Here is a 16,070-nt window from a genome sequence, read left to right on the forward strand (position 1 = left end):
TCCCTTCAGCCACACCAGCCACACTTTGCACTCCTCGCTTGAGGCTCTGGAGCTAGGCGCGGAGGTGAAGTGGGGGCGCTCTCCCGGGGCGTCCCGGGCTCCACCTCCACCTCCCCACATCAGCCTTTCTTGTTCGCTGCCCCCCACGCCCCGCCCAGACCCCTGCTGCCTTCCCTCCAAACTCCTTGTGTGTTCTCCCGGAGCCCTTTTCCTTGCATCCTTGTAGGGAGACTCCTCCCCGCCCTTACCTCCCCAGTAAAACGGGAGCGGGTCAGTGGGTAGGGCGGCTGGCCCAGCCGAGTCACCGGACCGGCTCTCCGCTGGGCGGGGACGGGGACAGAGAAGGCTCCGGGCCTTCCTCCGGACTCCAGGGAGCGCTGAGCTCTGTCGGGCAGCCGCACCGCGGGTCCGGATCACTAGAGCAGCCTGGAGCGGGAACCCGGCACCAAAGCGCCCGAGCCACTGCCTCCAGCCCGCGGGCGTCCCCCGCGCTCACCCCGACTCCGGAACGCCGGAGCCTCGGGCGCCCCTGAAGCCCCGCTCAGCGTGCGGGTCTCGAGCCGCACAGCGCGCTCTTTTCCAGGCCCCCAACAAGGAGGGGCGCGCGGGGGACCCCAGAAGCACCTCCCGCCAGCCCGCCCTCCCCCTTCCCCGCCCGCGCACCGGGTCCGCGCGGCGCGGCGCTGCGCTCGGATTCCGGGAGGAAAGCGCCGCGCTGTGTCCCTGGCGTCCTCAGTCCTGCCCCTCGAAGTGGAGATGCGCGAGAGGCAGGCGAGGGCGCGCAGCTCGTGAGACGCCGCGCCAGCCGGCACCATGCGCCTGCGGCCGCTGCCCTTCGTCGTGGTCCCCGGCTTGCTGCAGCTGGTGAGTGTCCGGCTCGCCGCGCGCCTAGCGCGCGGGGGACGCGTTTCGGCGGGAAAACCGCGTCCGTGGCCGACTCAGAAGCGGAGACTGAGGTTGCACGGGACCTCGGGTCTGGGAGCACGCGGGGTGGAAGGAGTTTGGGGTTGCTTTAGGGGTTGGAGGGGAAGAATCGCGGAATTTAACAGGGGGACCTAGAGGCGTTTGGAGGGTTTAGCAAGGATTGGGACTTGAGGGCTGGGGTAAAGTAGGCAGAAAGTGACCGGGGAAGAATATGCGAGAGGGGATGAGAGTAGAGGGGTACGATGAGGATGATCCGCAAGATTTGCCTCCAGGCCAGAGTTTGAGGGGCTTGGTGGTTTTTGTGTTTCACATGGTATTTTGCCCGGATGCCTGCAGACACTCCTTTCAAACCGGGCATCGTGCATCCTTGTTCCCAGTGTCAGTTAGTAGCTCCTTGCTAAGGGAAACTTAGGCAAAAGACAGATTTGGGAATCGGGGGGAGATTGGATTTGTCTTGGTTTTCCGTCTGGCTCAGGGGACTGGGATGGGGCTTTGCGCCGGTGGGGTTGCGGGATATAACTTTCACGCCCAACTCCACGCTGGAGCCCCCTCTCGGGAATCTGGTAAGCAGTTTGCTGCCAAAGACTTCTCCCACCTCGTCTGTCTGAGGGGGCTCTGAGGAATATGAAGGCCGTTAGAGAGTGGTTCAGGGTTCTCCGGCGAGAACTGTTGGTGTTAGGTGACTGTTAGTCCTTTAACTATCTTCTCTCCCTGGTTTTCCCGCGTGGCGCCGCGCTCTCCTCCTTCCGAAATATGCCTCCATAATATATATATATATATATACTGTTAGTTAATTATACTTAAGGAAGATCCCAAGTAAAACCTTCCAGAAGACAACTTTTAAAGTAAAATAGAGAAAGGGACTGCTTTCGCCTGTGGATTTCAATTGTTCTATAGGCACTTAACCTTGATACAGTGCTGTTAAGGGTTTTCTCCAGGTTCCACGGCTTCTTTGGTCCTTACACTTAAGATTTTGCTCAGTTAGCTCTGGGCTGTTAAAACAAGGTTAAGGAAACCAAGCTCTCAGAGAATGATTCATCTCTCCTTTTCTCCTCTCTTCTCTTCTCTTTCTCTTTCTTTCTCTTTTCTCTTTCTCTATTATTTCCTTTTAGAGTGAAAGATAACTAACTTAAGAAAGTTTCTCTGTGAGATGTGTGATACTGTAGATGCCGAAGTACTTGCACATTTTGAGGATGGAAGGGATTCTAAAAGGTCTTAGTGAAGGGGAGAGGATAAGGAAAGGCCTGTCCATTCTGGTTACAACAGAGATTAGCTTTACTTGCACAGCATTGGGTAAGAAATTCTTCAGTGACATCAAGAAGAAAATGCAGTGATGTTTCCAAATGTCCTTCATGGAGCCATCACATCCTGCCTATATACAGTATTGCATATTAAAATAAATTTTGCATCTAAGGCATTGTGCATGCAACATATATGCCACATTAGACTTTAGTATCACTTGCTTTTTTAAAATGTTTAAGCTGGATTCCAATAAAAGATGGTCTAACCAGCAGCATTTGTATGGTGTATATAAATAAAACTCCAAAGGCCTAGAGAAATCAGGTACTTAAGTAAGATTTCCAGGATATCTTCATGAATCTCTTAGTTAATTTAATTTTGCATTCAGTGATCATGAACTGTGTATCTGTTCCACTGTGTAAGACTCTTAAAGATGAGGAAATATATTTGGGCATATGATGAGAAAAAGTTCTCCCATCAGCCACCGTATTGGAAATGTTACATTTTTTTTTTCACACCACCAGAGTCAATAAGAAATAGGAAATACATCTTGAAGGGATTATATACCCTCCTTAAGAGCTAGATTCTAATATTACAGCATGGATTGATTGATTCATTTTTAAGGAAGCTTATGTCAAATTCTAATCCGTTTTTGGATTGTGCTTGGGTTGTAATGTTTTTTTCCTGGAGCACTTTATCATGGTAAGTGAGGTGTGAGCTGCAGCTGTGTGATAAGCACACATTCCTTACTCTGCCATCCTTTTGAACAATAAAAGGCTGTTTACATTCTCCACATTCTTAGAGCTGTTTCCAGCCACACAACACAAGGGGGTTAGGATGTGAGCTGAAAACAGAGTGACTGAGGAAGGTAAACCTAAATGAAACCTTCCCCAGGCCCACCATGTACCCCACCCTGGCAGGTATCAAGGAGGGCAGGTCATAACTGGACCCTTTGGATGACTCACAGTTTTATTCTACCTTTTCCAAGCTGATATTGGACTTACTTGCTCAGTCCCAACAGCAAGTGGATAAAGTGTTTTCTAGATGTGAAACTGGACTTTTAAATTTCTAGGAACTAGACATAGTTGTATTTAGTAGATCTGCCATGGGGGGAGTGCAGAAGTGGGGGCAAGGTTGGATTATTGCTGGAATTAAATTTCATTTTTTCAACCACCTGGGCAACCTGAAGAATGTACTTTTTAAAACACGCTAAGTATTTTAAACCAGTAGTGGATTCATTTGGGGATTTTGAAATGGAATTTTAAGAAAATGGTCTGTTTCATCGAAAACAGTCACACGGAATTGGGTCCAAATAAGTCAATGGGTCCAAATAACCACATGATACTGGTACAATAACTAGAATGTTTTTACTTGTTTTTGTAATACTTAAAATTTGTAAGAAAACAGTCGGATGAATTGGTAAATATTGCAGGTAGCCTATGAAGTACGTGCGTATTAGCTGCCCTTGTCCAGTTCTCCTTCCTGCGTCCAGTGTTTTAACAGATAGATTGCTCACCTAATTAATAGGATTGCTAGGCAGTTGCAAAATTTAAATATCAATCCTGAATGTATTATTTTTTCTGAAATCCTTATTCAGCAACCATTCTTTATTATTGTATTAACAACACATTATTTCTTTTCTGCCATCTAATGATGAGAAAATTAGCATTTGAAATTAATATTATAATATAATGAGTGTTATTTCCTGACATGATGCAAAGTAAAGACTTCTCCAGATGACAACTTCTTACAGATTTACATGATAATTTAGGACTCATAATAAGTGTGATTTTTGCCTTTAAGTAAAATGCAGATTGTAAAAGATTAAATTTGAATTTAAATAGATTATTAGCTTGAGTTTAAGTTAAAATTCAGTGATGATTTTTAAAATAAGTTTGTCGTACATTTCATCTTGTTTTTCTGTGTTACAATGATTTTACAAAGTAAAATATAAATTAGAAGTGATGTAAGATAGCGAATTTTTAGAATTCTATAAAATCAGAACCCTTGTGAGGAAAGGTGTTATAATTTTAAGTTTATCCTCATTGTGTAGTGTCTTCCCACATGAACTTACTTTGTTTATCTTTTAATAAATTAGTAATTTTAGGATTTGTTTACTATGATATTCATAACATACATTATTCTCAGCTCCTTGTTTACTATGATATTCATAACATATATTATTCTCAGCTCCGTATTTACAAAAAGTGGTAACTCATGACTGTCTTCCATTCAAAAATCGTAATTTCCCTCATACAGTTCTGATCAATAAACATCAAAACAGTATTTTCTAGTGTAGGATCAATAGTCTCTTGGCGAGATGATGATAACGCACAGCCGTAAAAATACTGCAATATCATGGCTACGATTTAAGAGTTGACGGGGCATTACAATTAATTCCTCATTAAAAACACCATTATCTTAGACGTTCTTAAAAATGAGAATTAGGATTAGACAGCTAAATCCTCTATTCTCGCCATTCATCTCTCCGTGCATGTTGTGTTCCCTTGGCCTATTCTGAGATTTATGTTATCTGGTTCAGTTTTAAATGCCTTCCACATAGGAGATTGACTCCTCTTGGGAACTTATTTTATAGCTTAATAGATTTCCAAATGGAAAAGAAAAGCTTTCTTAATCTTCGTTGTTGTTTGTTTTTCTTTAAGATTCTTTTTGTATTGTTTTTGATTAGTGATCAAAATGCTCAATAAGGCAGAAGGCTTTTTGGAAAACCTTTTAGAGGTTTGACATTGTCAGCTTAAAATGTGTAGCTCTTGCAAATCGAATGAATTAAGAAATGTTGATTTTATAATATGTTGTTCACCTTTTACCTGTTAAAGAGCTAATCAATACACTTTGAATGATTTAGACATTTGGTAGTAGCAATCAAAGGTGAATATAAATGTGTCACAGGTTTGTGATTTTGTAAAAGCTCTAAGACGGTCTCTTACTGTTTACATATTCTGTGGACTCCTTTACCTGAAGCATTGCTGGGTAAGATTTGAAAAAAGAATTACAGCTGCACACTCAAGTGCCTACAGTTAGGGCTGTGTCAGCGTTTCTGTAGAGAATCTCATTTCTATCTTAGCCATAAGCATTATTGCTGGTAAGAAGTTGGCATTTAATATCTTGATCTGGGAGTCAATTATTTTAAAGCTGCTTTAAAAAATTGGTCCAAATGATCTTGAGCACTCATCCATGTGAGGTTACTCTCACAGTATTCATACAGTACGGAAGACCATGATTTAACAAACTAATTTCTGTATTAGTCTGGTATAGACATTATAATGTTTAAATTATTTTAAATAATCCTTTCCCAATTAACCCATTTATTGCACTGTTGTAAGACTTTGAAACACTATTTCATCATAAGTGTTTTTTACCGTGCCAAAATCAGATGCCCTAATGATTATTTTTATGAGTTTTTACTTTCTAACAATCTACTTGATTTTTCAAAAATTATTTTTGAAATGACCAATGGTGTTAATACAACTCCATTCCTTATTTCAAAACCCTATTCCATTAAAAAAAGGATTTAAAACAATTTACAGCATAGATTTTCATATTATAGAAGGAATTCTAAGATATGATTGAAAACGTTCATTTTAGGTTATTTTTAATTTATGAAAATCTAGATTAAAAACCTTCAAACAACTGTTTGGTTCATTGTGCTATAAGATCAGTATATAATAAGGGATTCTGTTTCTTTGTAGAATGACCATTAAAAATTAAAATGTCATTATCTAAACCCAAAAGCTACAAATCGTATTTTCCTTTTTTCTTTGTCAGATCATTTAAGAAGTTAAAATAATGTCTTTAAACTTGCCGTTCTTATCAATTTTGTCTGTCCTTGATTTATGGACGTACGATAAGGGACAAGGGAAGTTTTGTATACTTAAATTACAATAATAATGCTGTCTTAAAGGTGCGCGTACTTACTATTTTCAAGTTTCTTCCATACATTTATCATGTTCTGTTCTCCCAATAAAACTATAAGATCAAGAGGGGCATTTTAAATGTCTCCATTTGTGTATTGGAATGAACAATGTTCCATTTTTTTTTTTTAAGATTATTTATTTATTTATTTGACAGAGAGAGATCACAAAGTAGGCAGAGAGGCAGGCAGAGAGAGAGAAAGGAGGAAGCAGGCTCCCTGCTGAGCAGAGAGCCCAATGCGGGACTCCATCCCAGGACCCCGAGATCATGACCTGAGCCGAAGGCAGCGGCTTAACCCACTGAGCCACCCAGGCGCCCCAACAATGTTCCATTTTTAAATAAATTGCACACTCAACAAATATTGACTGACTGGCTGTTTTGACCCAGACAACCACACCGAGACGACAGGAGACATTGGGGATGTACCAGTAAGCAGAGTAGGACTGCTCTGAGAGTGTGAGTGTGTGGATGTTGCCCACACATTTGTGTGTATGTGTCTTGTGCAAGTCCCTTAACAACCTCAACCCTTCATCTATAAATGAAGTCATTAATGATAAAGTGGATGAAAAGTGCTTTCTTGCATCACTTTCCTTTTTATCATATGGTAACAGTGTTTCTGGATTTTTCTTTTTATGAATTACATCTTTAATTACTGTAAAATTTAAAGTATGTCTTAACACAAACATAATTGTTTTAAAGATAAGTTTTACGTGGAGTTTATGCTGTGTAGCCACATCACAAATGATATGTGTATTTAGAAGTAGATTTAAAACACTGCAAGATTGATTAATGTTATCACTGTTTATGGGAAGAGAAAATTAGTGAAAGTAGGCAAAGGGAATTGATGAACATTTATTTAACCCATATAATCACAAAATCAATAAAATTTAAATTAAAATGGTGTATTCAGGCTTTTTTCCCCATCTATACTATTTTTAAATTGTAAACTACGAAAATTCTGTTATTGAATTAATTTAAATAAAAGTAAATTGATGCTGAGTTAAATTCTAATAATTAAGATAAACAACGTAACGCTGTAATACTGTACTTCAACCAGAAAATGATCATGTGACTTTTGTACACCTCAGTAGAATCCAGCCTATTTAAATCAGAAATAGTTTTAACTAACTAAAAAGTTTTCAGGAATTTAGATGTAAATGGTATGGAAATTTTAAAAGAAAACCAACAAAGAACTGGCATGTGAGACCCTATCAAAGGTGGAGAAAATGTTAGTGGTCTTAACATTAAGAAACGAGCCATCTGAAACAGACCTACTAGTCCTGGGGTTCACTCCAATTACATATTAAACAATGTAAATGTCTTTAAAAATGAACCCTGACGGGGCACCTGGGTGGCTCAGTGGGTTAAGCCTCTGCCTTTGGCTGAGGTCATGACCCTGGGGTTCTGGGATCCATCAAGCCCTGCATTGGGCTCTCTGCTCAGCAGGGAGCCTGCTTCCCCCTTTCTCTCTACCTGCCTCTCTGCCTACTTGTGATCTCTCTCTGTCAAATAAAAAAAAAAAGAAAAAAGAACCCTGACATTGTGATATTACTGTTTGGGCCAGATAAGGTAAGTTTATGGTCATAAAAACACTTGTTTAATTCTCTTCATGTAAGAATATGCAAGATTATGACTTTCAAGCATTGTAGTATAATACTGACAATATAAAAACCTTATCAGTTTTACCTTAAGTTACATAGATGTATATTTATTCATTCACAATAGTAACTTAAGAAATAGTCTAGATTATTTGCAGAGGGAGACCGCATGTTTAATTTATATAAAGTCCATGTGATTCCCATTCCAGAATTCTACCCCTCGTTTATATGTACAGACTTAACTACTGAAAGTGTTCGATTGAGTATGACAATCGCATGACATTTTGAATGGATAATGTATACAATAAGAGAATAGGGACTCTAAAGAACTATTTAACCTTTTGCAGTAGTGATAACAATCATTTTTATTAACAAAGTCTTACTTTTAATAACCCAAACAGAAGACAATTGGGATCAGTAAAAAAGAAAGGGAGGTGAAGTTTTCAAACGTGTGTTTTCCATAACTCTGAATTCACCGGTTAATCGCATGTCGATGACTCCCAAATTTGCACCTCGGTCCCTGACCTGCTCTTCAGACTCCAAGACCATATCTCCATAGCTCCCTGTTCATTTTGACTCGGATGTTTTATTACCAACTCACACCCACTCACCATGTTCAAAGTCACATCTTTCCTGAACAAGTGCCTTCTAATATTCATGGGTTCAGATCTTCTAGTCACAACCTCCCCCTTTTTAATGTCTGGTATCTTTGTGTTCAGACTGTGGAGACAAGTGACTCGGTATAAAGCGCTACATGGTTTACTAGATTCTTTTCCCATATGTGATCCTGTGTTTTATCTTCGCATCAGCTGTGAAAGGTAAGCAGAACAGTAATGACTTTAGTGCATCCACTTTGCAGATGAAGAAACAAAAGCGTTGAAGGTTTCAGAAATGGGATGTAGACCAGAAAAAGATAGTTCAGCTAAAAGGTCAGGGCAGTATCCACTCACAGCAGAAGGTCATGAGATCTGACTTTGACCTCCAGAATGCCTCACTCTGTTCAGTGTCCATGCTGAGGTAGAAACCTCAACTCATTCATTTTAGGAAAGTTTTAAACAAGTTTGTCATAAAGTCAAAGAAGGTAAACACAACAAACAGGTTCTTGGATCATGTCCTTTGGTCAGCAGTTCCATTTAGAATTTAATCTCCCAGAGTCCAGTTTGCCAAGTACTTTGGCCAGTAAATGTAGCTCCAGTTATGATCAACCGAGGATCTAAGAGTTCCTCTAATTTCTCAAGATCTCAACCTGCACCACTTGAGATGAAAAAGATGAACAGGAAGAGAGCAAACGGTCTTAATTTCTATTAAGGGCCACTTAATCCCAGGTGTCTAAGGAGAAGGTCGCAATGTGAGAAGGAGCCTGGGGGATGGGGCCCGGCTACATAGTAGGTACTTACCCTTGTGCAGAACTTGGGAGCATCCGTATATGATTGTTCTTTAGCAGTAGCAAACTTCCTCTTGTTTTCTCTTCCCTTTCTTACATTTGTAAAGGTAGTATATTATTGACTCTCCATCCTGATCTCTTTGGATCTCTTTTTAACATTTCTATGCACAACCCCCTCCCCTCCACTTTTTGATTTCCATTCTAACTCTGGGCAACGGTAAATCTCCTGCAAAGAAGTACCCCCAGGTGCTGGTGTTGGATGCACCTTGCCAGGAAGCACTCAGAGTCAGAATGTCCTTCTGTTCTCTTCCCTCCCCCTTCAGCCAGCTTTTAACAAATGACTCACAGGTGCCAGAGTTGTCTTGCTTGGAGACTTGGCGGAATATTCCAGAGTTTCCTTTAAGGCAGCAGGTTGAATCTACCTCAAGTGGATTTTGCCTGACATCATACATTTCTATGGCTTCCTTCCACTCTCTGACCTGCAGCTCCACGCTCTTACCAGACTTCCCTGGAACCTCTTCATTAGAAATCACTCGCATTCAAACACTGGTTCAGGGTCTGCTTCTGGGGAAACCGACCTAAGATTTCTGTTTAAATTTTTTTTTTAAATATTCAGAAACTTTTAAAATAGGTATTCTCATTCCTTTCTGCCATCTCACAGTAAGAGATAATCACTATGAATAATTTAATGTGTATTTTTCCAGAAATTATGGATATGTATGCTTTTATCATAATTATATCAACACAACATAATGTGCTATAACATTTTTGTTATAGAATATATATTATGGCCATTTTTATATAATATAGAACAGCTTATATTTTTGAGGATTCATAGTATTTCATAGCATTGACATACCATTAATGTATTTGATCAATCCCTTATTAATATTTTAACTGTTTTGAAGTTTTTGTATATACTTGTAAATATGTAAAATGAATTCCTAGAGTTGAAAATTCTGGTTCAATGCTGGGAATGTACAATATGATTTTTGATAAATATAAATTGTCCCCTAATTGTCCCCTAACAATACCAAAATAGAGTACCACACACAGTGTATTGGCACATGTGCGTTCCTATCTGGATAGTGTTTTCTCTTTTTTTTAACTTTTCCAATCTATTAGAGGAAAGAACTTCATTGTTTATAGTGAAGGTGAAGTGTGTTTTCATATTTAACCATTGTATTTCTTATTCTTATTAATTTTCTTAATTTTTCCATTCTTTTTTTCTACAGCTTTAAATTTATATGTCTTTTATATTGCTCTTGCACAATTGTTTATTTTATTTTATTTATATATATATTTTTAAAGATTTTATTTATGTATCTGACAGAGAGAGATACATGGAGAGAGGGAACACAAGCAGGGGGAGGGGGAGAGGGAGAAGCAGGCTCTCACTGAACAGGGAGCCCAATGTGGGACCTGATCCCAGGGCTCGGGGATCATGACCTGAGCTGAAGGGAGACGCTTAAGGACTGAGTTACCCAGGCGCCCTTGTTGTTTATTTTATTACTCCTTGGATATTTTATACATTATGGGGTTGTTGTGGATACTGTTTCTATGCCTGACATTTTAAAATTATTTTTTGCTGGCATAGAAGGAAAGATATTTATTTTAGTGTATTTATGTTTGTATGAGTTCTATTTCTGAACTAGATTCTTTTTAATAATCCTTTAATTTGATTCTCCTGGATTTTACATATAGATAATTTTATTACCTATAAATAATCTGACATTTGTCTCTTTAGTAAACATTGATGCCTCTTGAGTTAAAATCTATTCTCCTAGTGTATTGAGTAAAACCTTCAGAATACTGTTGACTAACACTGGGAAAGAAAGAGTTCTTGTATTTCCAGCGTCAGTGAACACTTCACTCAATATGTTTACTTTTAGCTTCTGGTAATTTATCAAGTTAAGAATATACTTTTATATTTTACATTAAAAAAATTGTTGATCTCAGAGGTCGATTTCAAATATGTTTTTAGCATCCTTCAAAATGATCATATATTTTTAAAATGCTAACCTCCATGTATTTCTTACTTATATAACATAATTTTCCCAATATTTTTCCTAAAATTTTCCCAATATTAAGCTGTTTAAACCAAGTTAAATGATCTATATTTTAATATACTGGTACATGTGTTTTTATCTTCTTAGTATTTTATTTAGGAACATTGATAATAATACATAAGTAAAATATAACAAAAGTGGTTTTACATCAGGATTATTCTAAGATCATAATTAGAAAGACTTTTTTTTTTCCTTAGTTCTGGGAGAAATTAAGATGAGAACTGCTTCTGCCTTGGAAGGTTGTTGGGAATCATTTTAATCCACTTGAGGCTTTTTGTTTCAGGAGAGATCTATTGGAAACATTTAATTGCCATTATGACTACTTATCCCCTCAGATTTTTTTTCTTAAAAATTTTATTGAGTCCCTTTTGTTATTTTAAAAGAAAAGTATGCATCTTTGCACATCTTCAAATTTACTTAGTGTAATATCATATACGCTATTACTTTAATTTTTAAAAATTAACTTCATATCTGTGAATTTACACCAAATCCCCCCGATCCTCCTGCCCCAACCAAGTTTGTGTGTTTCGGAACAGCCGTTGCTGGGGGACGGCCTTCATTCTTTTTGTAGATCTATGGCTGTAACTAGAAACTTTCTGTGGCAGATTCCAGAGTTAATTCTGTAAGCTGTCCAAGATGAATGAAGCCTCACGTTAAAGGGTGAGCATCTAGAGCCTCAGCCCTCTTTCTGCTCACTGGACAGACATTGCAGCCTTCTGGGAACAGCCCTGGTACCTGTGTGAGCTCCCAGCTCCCCCTAGGCTGAGCTTGGTGGTGGGAAGAGGGTATTCGTGGGTGGGAGCGATGGGGAGGGGTGGTTGGGAGTAAACCCCAGCTTACTGCTCAGGTGTTGTTCTCCTTTGTCATTGATTACGGGCTATTCAGCACATCTGGCTTTTGCATCATTCTGATCCACTCTTCTTTCCTTCCTCTCGAGGCTCTCACATCTTGTGGACTCTTGGCCTCCTTTCCTCTTTCTAGCACCACTATGCATTCATTCTTGTTTTTGCATTCCTAGTTCATGTCGTGGGAAATCTGGGAGGGAGGCAAGGTAAATACATTCACTCAGCTTTCCCCATTGCAACTGGAAATCTTTTAGTCGTTTTTGGCTCATTTTTCTTCATCCCCTACAATATCCATTCAGTCACAAAATCCCACGAAATTTCCTTCCAAATCCTTCTGTAAACTGTCTCTTCCTCTCCACCTGGTGCCATTTCATCGCTACAGCAGCTTCTAGCTGGTCTACTTTATTCCAAAACAAGCCTTCTAAATTCATTCCACATGCCATAGAATCAGCTTTCTTAAATCCTCTTTGAATTTACTGTATCACTCAACTTTTTTTTTTTAAGATTTTATTTATTTGAGAGACAGAGTGAGTGAGAGAGAGAGAGAGAGCACATGAGCAGGGGCCAGAGGGAGAGGGAGAAGCAGACTCCTTGCTGAAGAGGGGGTCCAACATTGGGGCTTGATCCCAGGACCCTGGAATCATGATCCTAGCCAAAGGCAGACACTTAACCAACTGACCCACCCAGGTGTCCCTGTCATTCTACTTTTAAGAATGAGATTGTGATTCCCGTTTTCCTAACATGTGGTATCTAAGTTTTTTTGGCCTGGGTTTCTAGCCTTTAATCACTTGTCCAATATTCATCACATGCTACAAACTGCAGCCAGGTCTGCATCCTTAATACTCTATGGATCCTTTAGAGTAGAGGGAAAGCTTAGGTTTTGATGACAGAATGATTTGGATTCAGTGCTTTCTTTGGCATCTTGGACAAGCCAATACGTCTACTCGATGTCAGTTTCTTCATAAAATAATGTCAATTATAGCTATTTCATAAAGTTGTGATGATTGTCTAAAAAATGTAAAATGCCTAGTACCTAGTATTAGCTTAAAAAAGATCAGCGTTCCTTTCCATCGGCAACATCTTAGCTTCTTGGTATGCAAGCAACGGAAGCTGACTCTGACAAACTTAAGCAGAGAAGAAATTCATGAGAACAGGGCAACTCACGGGAAAATTTGTAGAACCAGGCATGTCTAGAGCAGAATCAAGGATCTGGGTATCAGGAAAGTATCATTTAGACAAGAGGATGAATAAATGCCAACTTTTTTTTTTTTTTTTTTCCTCCAGTCCTTCTTTTGCTTCATTTAGGATGTCATGTTCAGGTTAAGAGCGTCTGGTAGACTTGAAAAAGTTGGGCTGCTTAGACCAACAGTTCTACACATCCTAAGGAATCAACACTCCGTGTTCCCATTAGAGAGAGCTTGTGATCGGAACTCCTGCTAAAGGAAGAACTCTATCAGAGGAGGAGACCCAAACTCCTACAGCTCTTCATCTTGATTAGTGTGATTTTTTTTGACTCATAGATTTAAAAAACCACAGATCACCAGACATTTAAGAGAAATCATTGACAAAAAGGAGGAGGAGGAGGAAGAAGAGGAGCTACCCTGCAGGAAACAAATAATATAGTGGATAGATTTCAATTTGAAGGATTCCTAATTAGTATTCTCAGAAACTCAAGAGGTTATTGCATCCTGAAAATAAGAATAGACTGCTATGAAGAAAGATCAATTACTCAATGAAAAAGAATTCCTGGAAATGAAACGTATAACAGATGAAATTTAGAAGTTGAGGAGAAGATTGAAAAGAGCAGGGCTAAAGTTTATGCTGGTGAACTCTTTTTACTTTTTCTTTTTTTTAAGATTTTTTATTTATTTACTTATTTGTTTGATGGAGAGAGAGAGGGAACATAAGCAGGGAGAGTAGGAGTGGGAGAAGCAGACTCCCTGCTGAGCAGGGTGCCTGATGCAGGACTCTATCCCAGGGCCCTGCGATCATGACCTGAGCTGAAGGCAGACGCCTAATGACTGAGCCACCCAGGCACCCATGCTGGTGAACTCTTAAGAGGAAGTCAGCCACAACAGAACCAAAAGACCAAAATAGGAAATAGGAGTTAACAGTGATGAGACACAGAAGACAAATTCAGAAAATCCAGTTCAGATGCTCCAGAAACAGGCACTGTGAGGGGAGGGAACATAGTAAAAAATTTAAAAACAAACAAAACAACAACAACAACAAAAAACAGTGTTGAAGGGGCTGATTTAAAAAGAAATAAAAATCTGGTGAAATTTCTGAACTTGAAGGAGAAAATAGAAAATCCTGAGAGTTTTCAGAGAAACGAGATTACGCCCCCCCCCCCCCACGCATACACATCTCATTAACCACGCTGGATGTTGGAAGCAAAGGAATAATGCCTTCATCGTTCTGAGAGGAAAGGGGTATTGAACCAATAGCAAAACTATAAAGTATGAAGGAAAAAGGAGAAAGAAAAAGCAGAGAAAATAAAAAATGACTTGGGCATGCAAGGATCTCAGGGGAATTGCTACTCACTCCATATGGAACAATTTTCAAAGAAATACCTCAGCCAAGCAAGTGGAAATATAGAACGGGGGGATGATGTGGGATATAGTGGTGTCTGAATAGGAGTCAGAAGTGAAGGAAACTGGAAAAGGATCCGTTAGCCTCTGACCTTGGAAAGGTATGGGGTTCCGTTTCCTTTTCTAGTTCAGTCACACTGTGGCTCTACAGGGATTTCCATTTCAACCGTTTCAGTTCTCTAAATGCTGTTTTTTTAGTGTTTAGAATGGATTTACACACAAAGCATGAATGATTGAAATATAGTCTAAGAATGGAATGTAACTGCAATGAATATTAATGAACTTAAGTAACAGAATATTTTAAAAATTTGGAGGTAAATGGAAGACACAGGTGAAGATAAGCAAGCATGCCAGTTTCCTTATCTTTCATAGGAAGCAGTTAAGAGGAGCTGTCTAATGTTAAAAAAAAATTAAGAAATAGAATTCAAGGGGTACCTGGGTGGCTCAGTGGGTTAAGCCGCTGCCTTCAGCTCAGGTCATGATCCCAGGGTCCTGGGATCGAGCCCCGCATCGGGCTCTCTGCTCAGTGGGGAGCCTGCTTCCTCCTCTCTCTGCCTGCCTCTCTGCCTGCTTGTGATCTCTCTCTGTCAAATAAATAAATAAAATCTTTAAAAAAAAAAAAAAAAAAGAAATAGAATTCAAGTATTAAAAGCTACCAAACAATAGAAGAATTAAAAATAACACAACCAACAAAAATTCTCATGTGAATTTATTTACAGTGCGCTTTTATTTTTTCCTGTCATATAAACAGATTAGAATACTAAATTTAATAGTAACATCAGGAGATGGGATTGTGACCTTCAAATGTGATTGTATGAGTGCACTTCTTTTTGTGTAGTGTTTTTGACAAATATTATCACTATGAATTTCAAAATAAGGGAGGTCTTCTTCGTAAAGGGAGCAGTTGTAAAGACATGCATGTGAGGTAATGTGTGCTTACACAGGGATGTGATGGGTATGTTAATAGCATAGATTGTGGTGATATTTTCATGAGTGAATACTTATCTCCAAGTGTATATGTGATAAATGTATAGCTTTTTGTATGTCCATCATGCCTCAATAAAGGATTTGAAAAAAGGGGTAAGCAGAGGTCATCTCTTGGGTCTTGCCATAGGGCAGGGTTTCCCAACCTCAGCACTATTGACATTTTGGGCCAAGTAATTACTTGAGTGAAGGGTTGGGGTAGTGAAAATGGGGCTGCTCTGGGCATTGTAGGATGTTCAGCAGCATCCCTAGCCTCTACCCACTAGATGCCAGTAGCACACTCTCCCAGCTGTGACAACCAAGAATATCTCCAGAAACTGACCAATGTGTCCTGGAGGACAGACACTCCGGGACTGAGGCCCACCATGGTAGGAGATTCCTGGCTGTGAGAAGCAGAGCCACGTGACCTCTTTGGCCTCTGCCAATTAAATACTCTATCTTTGCGCTATTGGGAAGGGATCAACATGTTGCATAGACCTAATTTCTTAACACTTTTTTTTTCT

General features: G+C 39.6%; 1 protein-coding gene across 1 annotated transcript in view; it reads left to right on the forward strand.

Annotated features, from left to right (window-relative positions):
• The first annotated feature begins 773 nt into the window (after positions 1–773).
• Positions 774–16,070, forward strand: part of NXPH2 (neurexophilin 2) — a 114,021-nt gene continuing 98,724 nt past the window's right edge. The window contains exon 1 of the mRNA XM_059394362.1: positions 774–864. Coding sequence (XP_059250345.1) covers positions 814–864 — 51 coding nt within the window. The 5' untranslated portion in view covers positions 774–813. The remainder of the gene's footprint in view (positions 865–16,070) is intronic.

This window comes from Mustela nigripes, chromosome 3, assembly GCF_022355385.1.
Source record: "Mustela nigripes isolate SB6536 chromosome 3, MUSNIG.SB6536, whole genome shotgun sequence".
Classification (NCBI taxonomy): Eukaryota; Metazoa; Chordata; class Mammalia; order Carnivora; family Mustelidae; genus Mustela; species Mustela nigripes.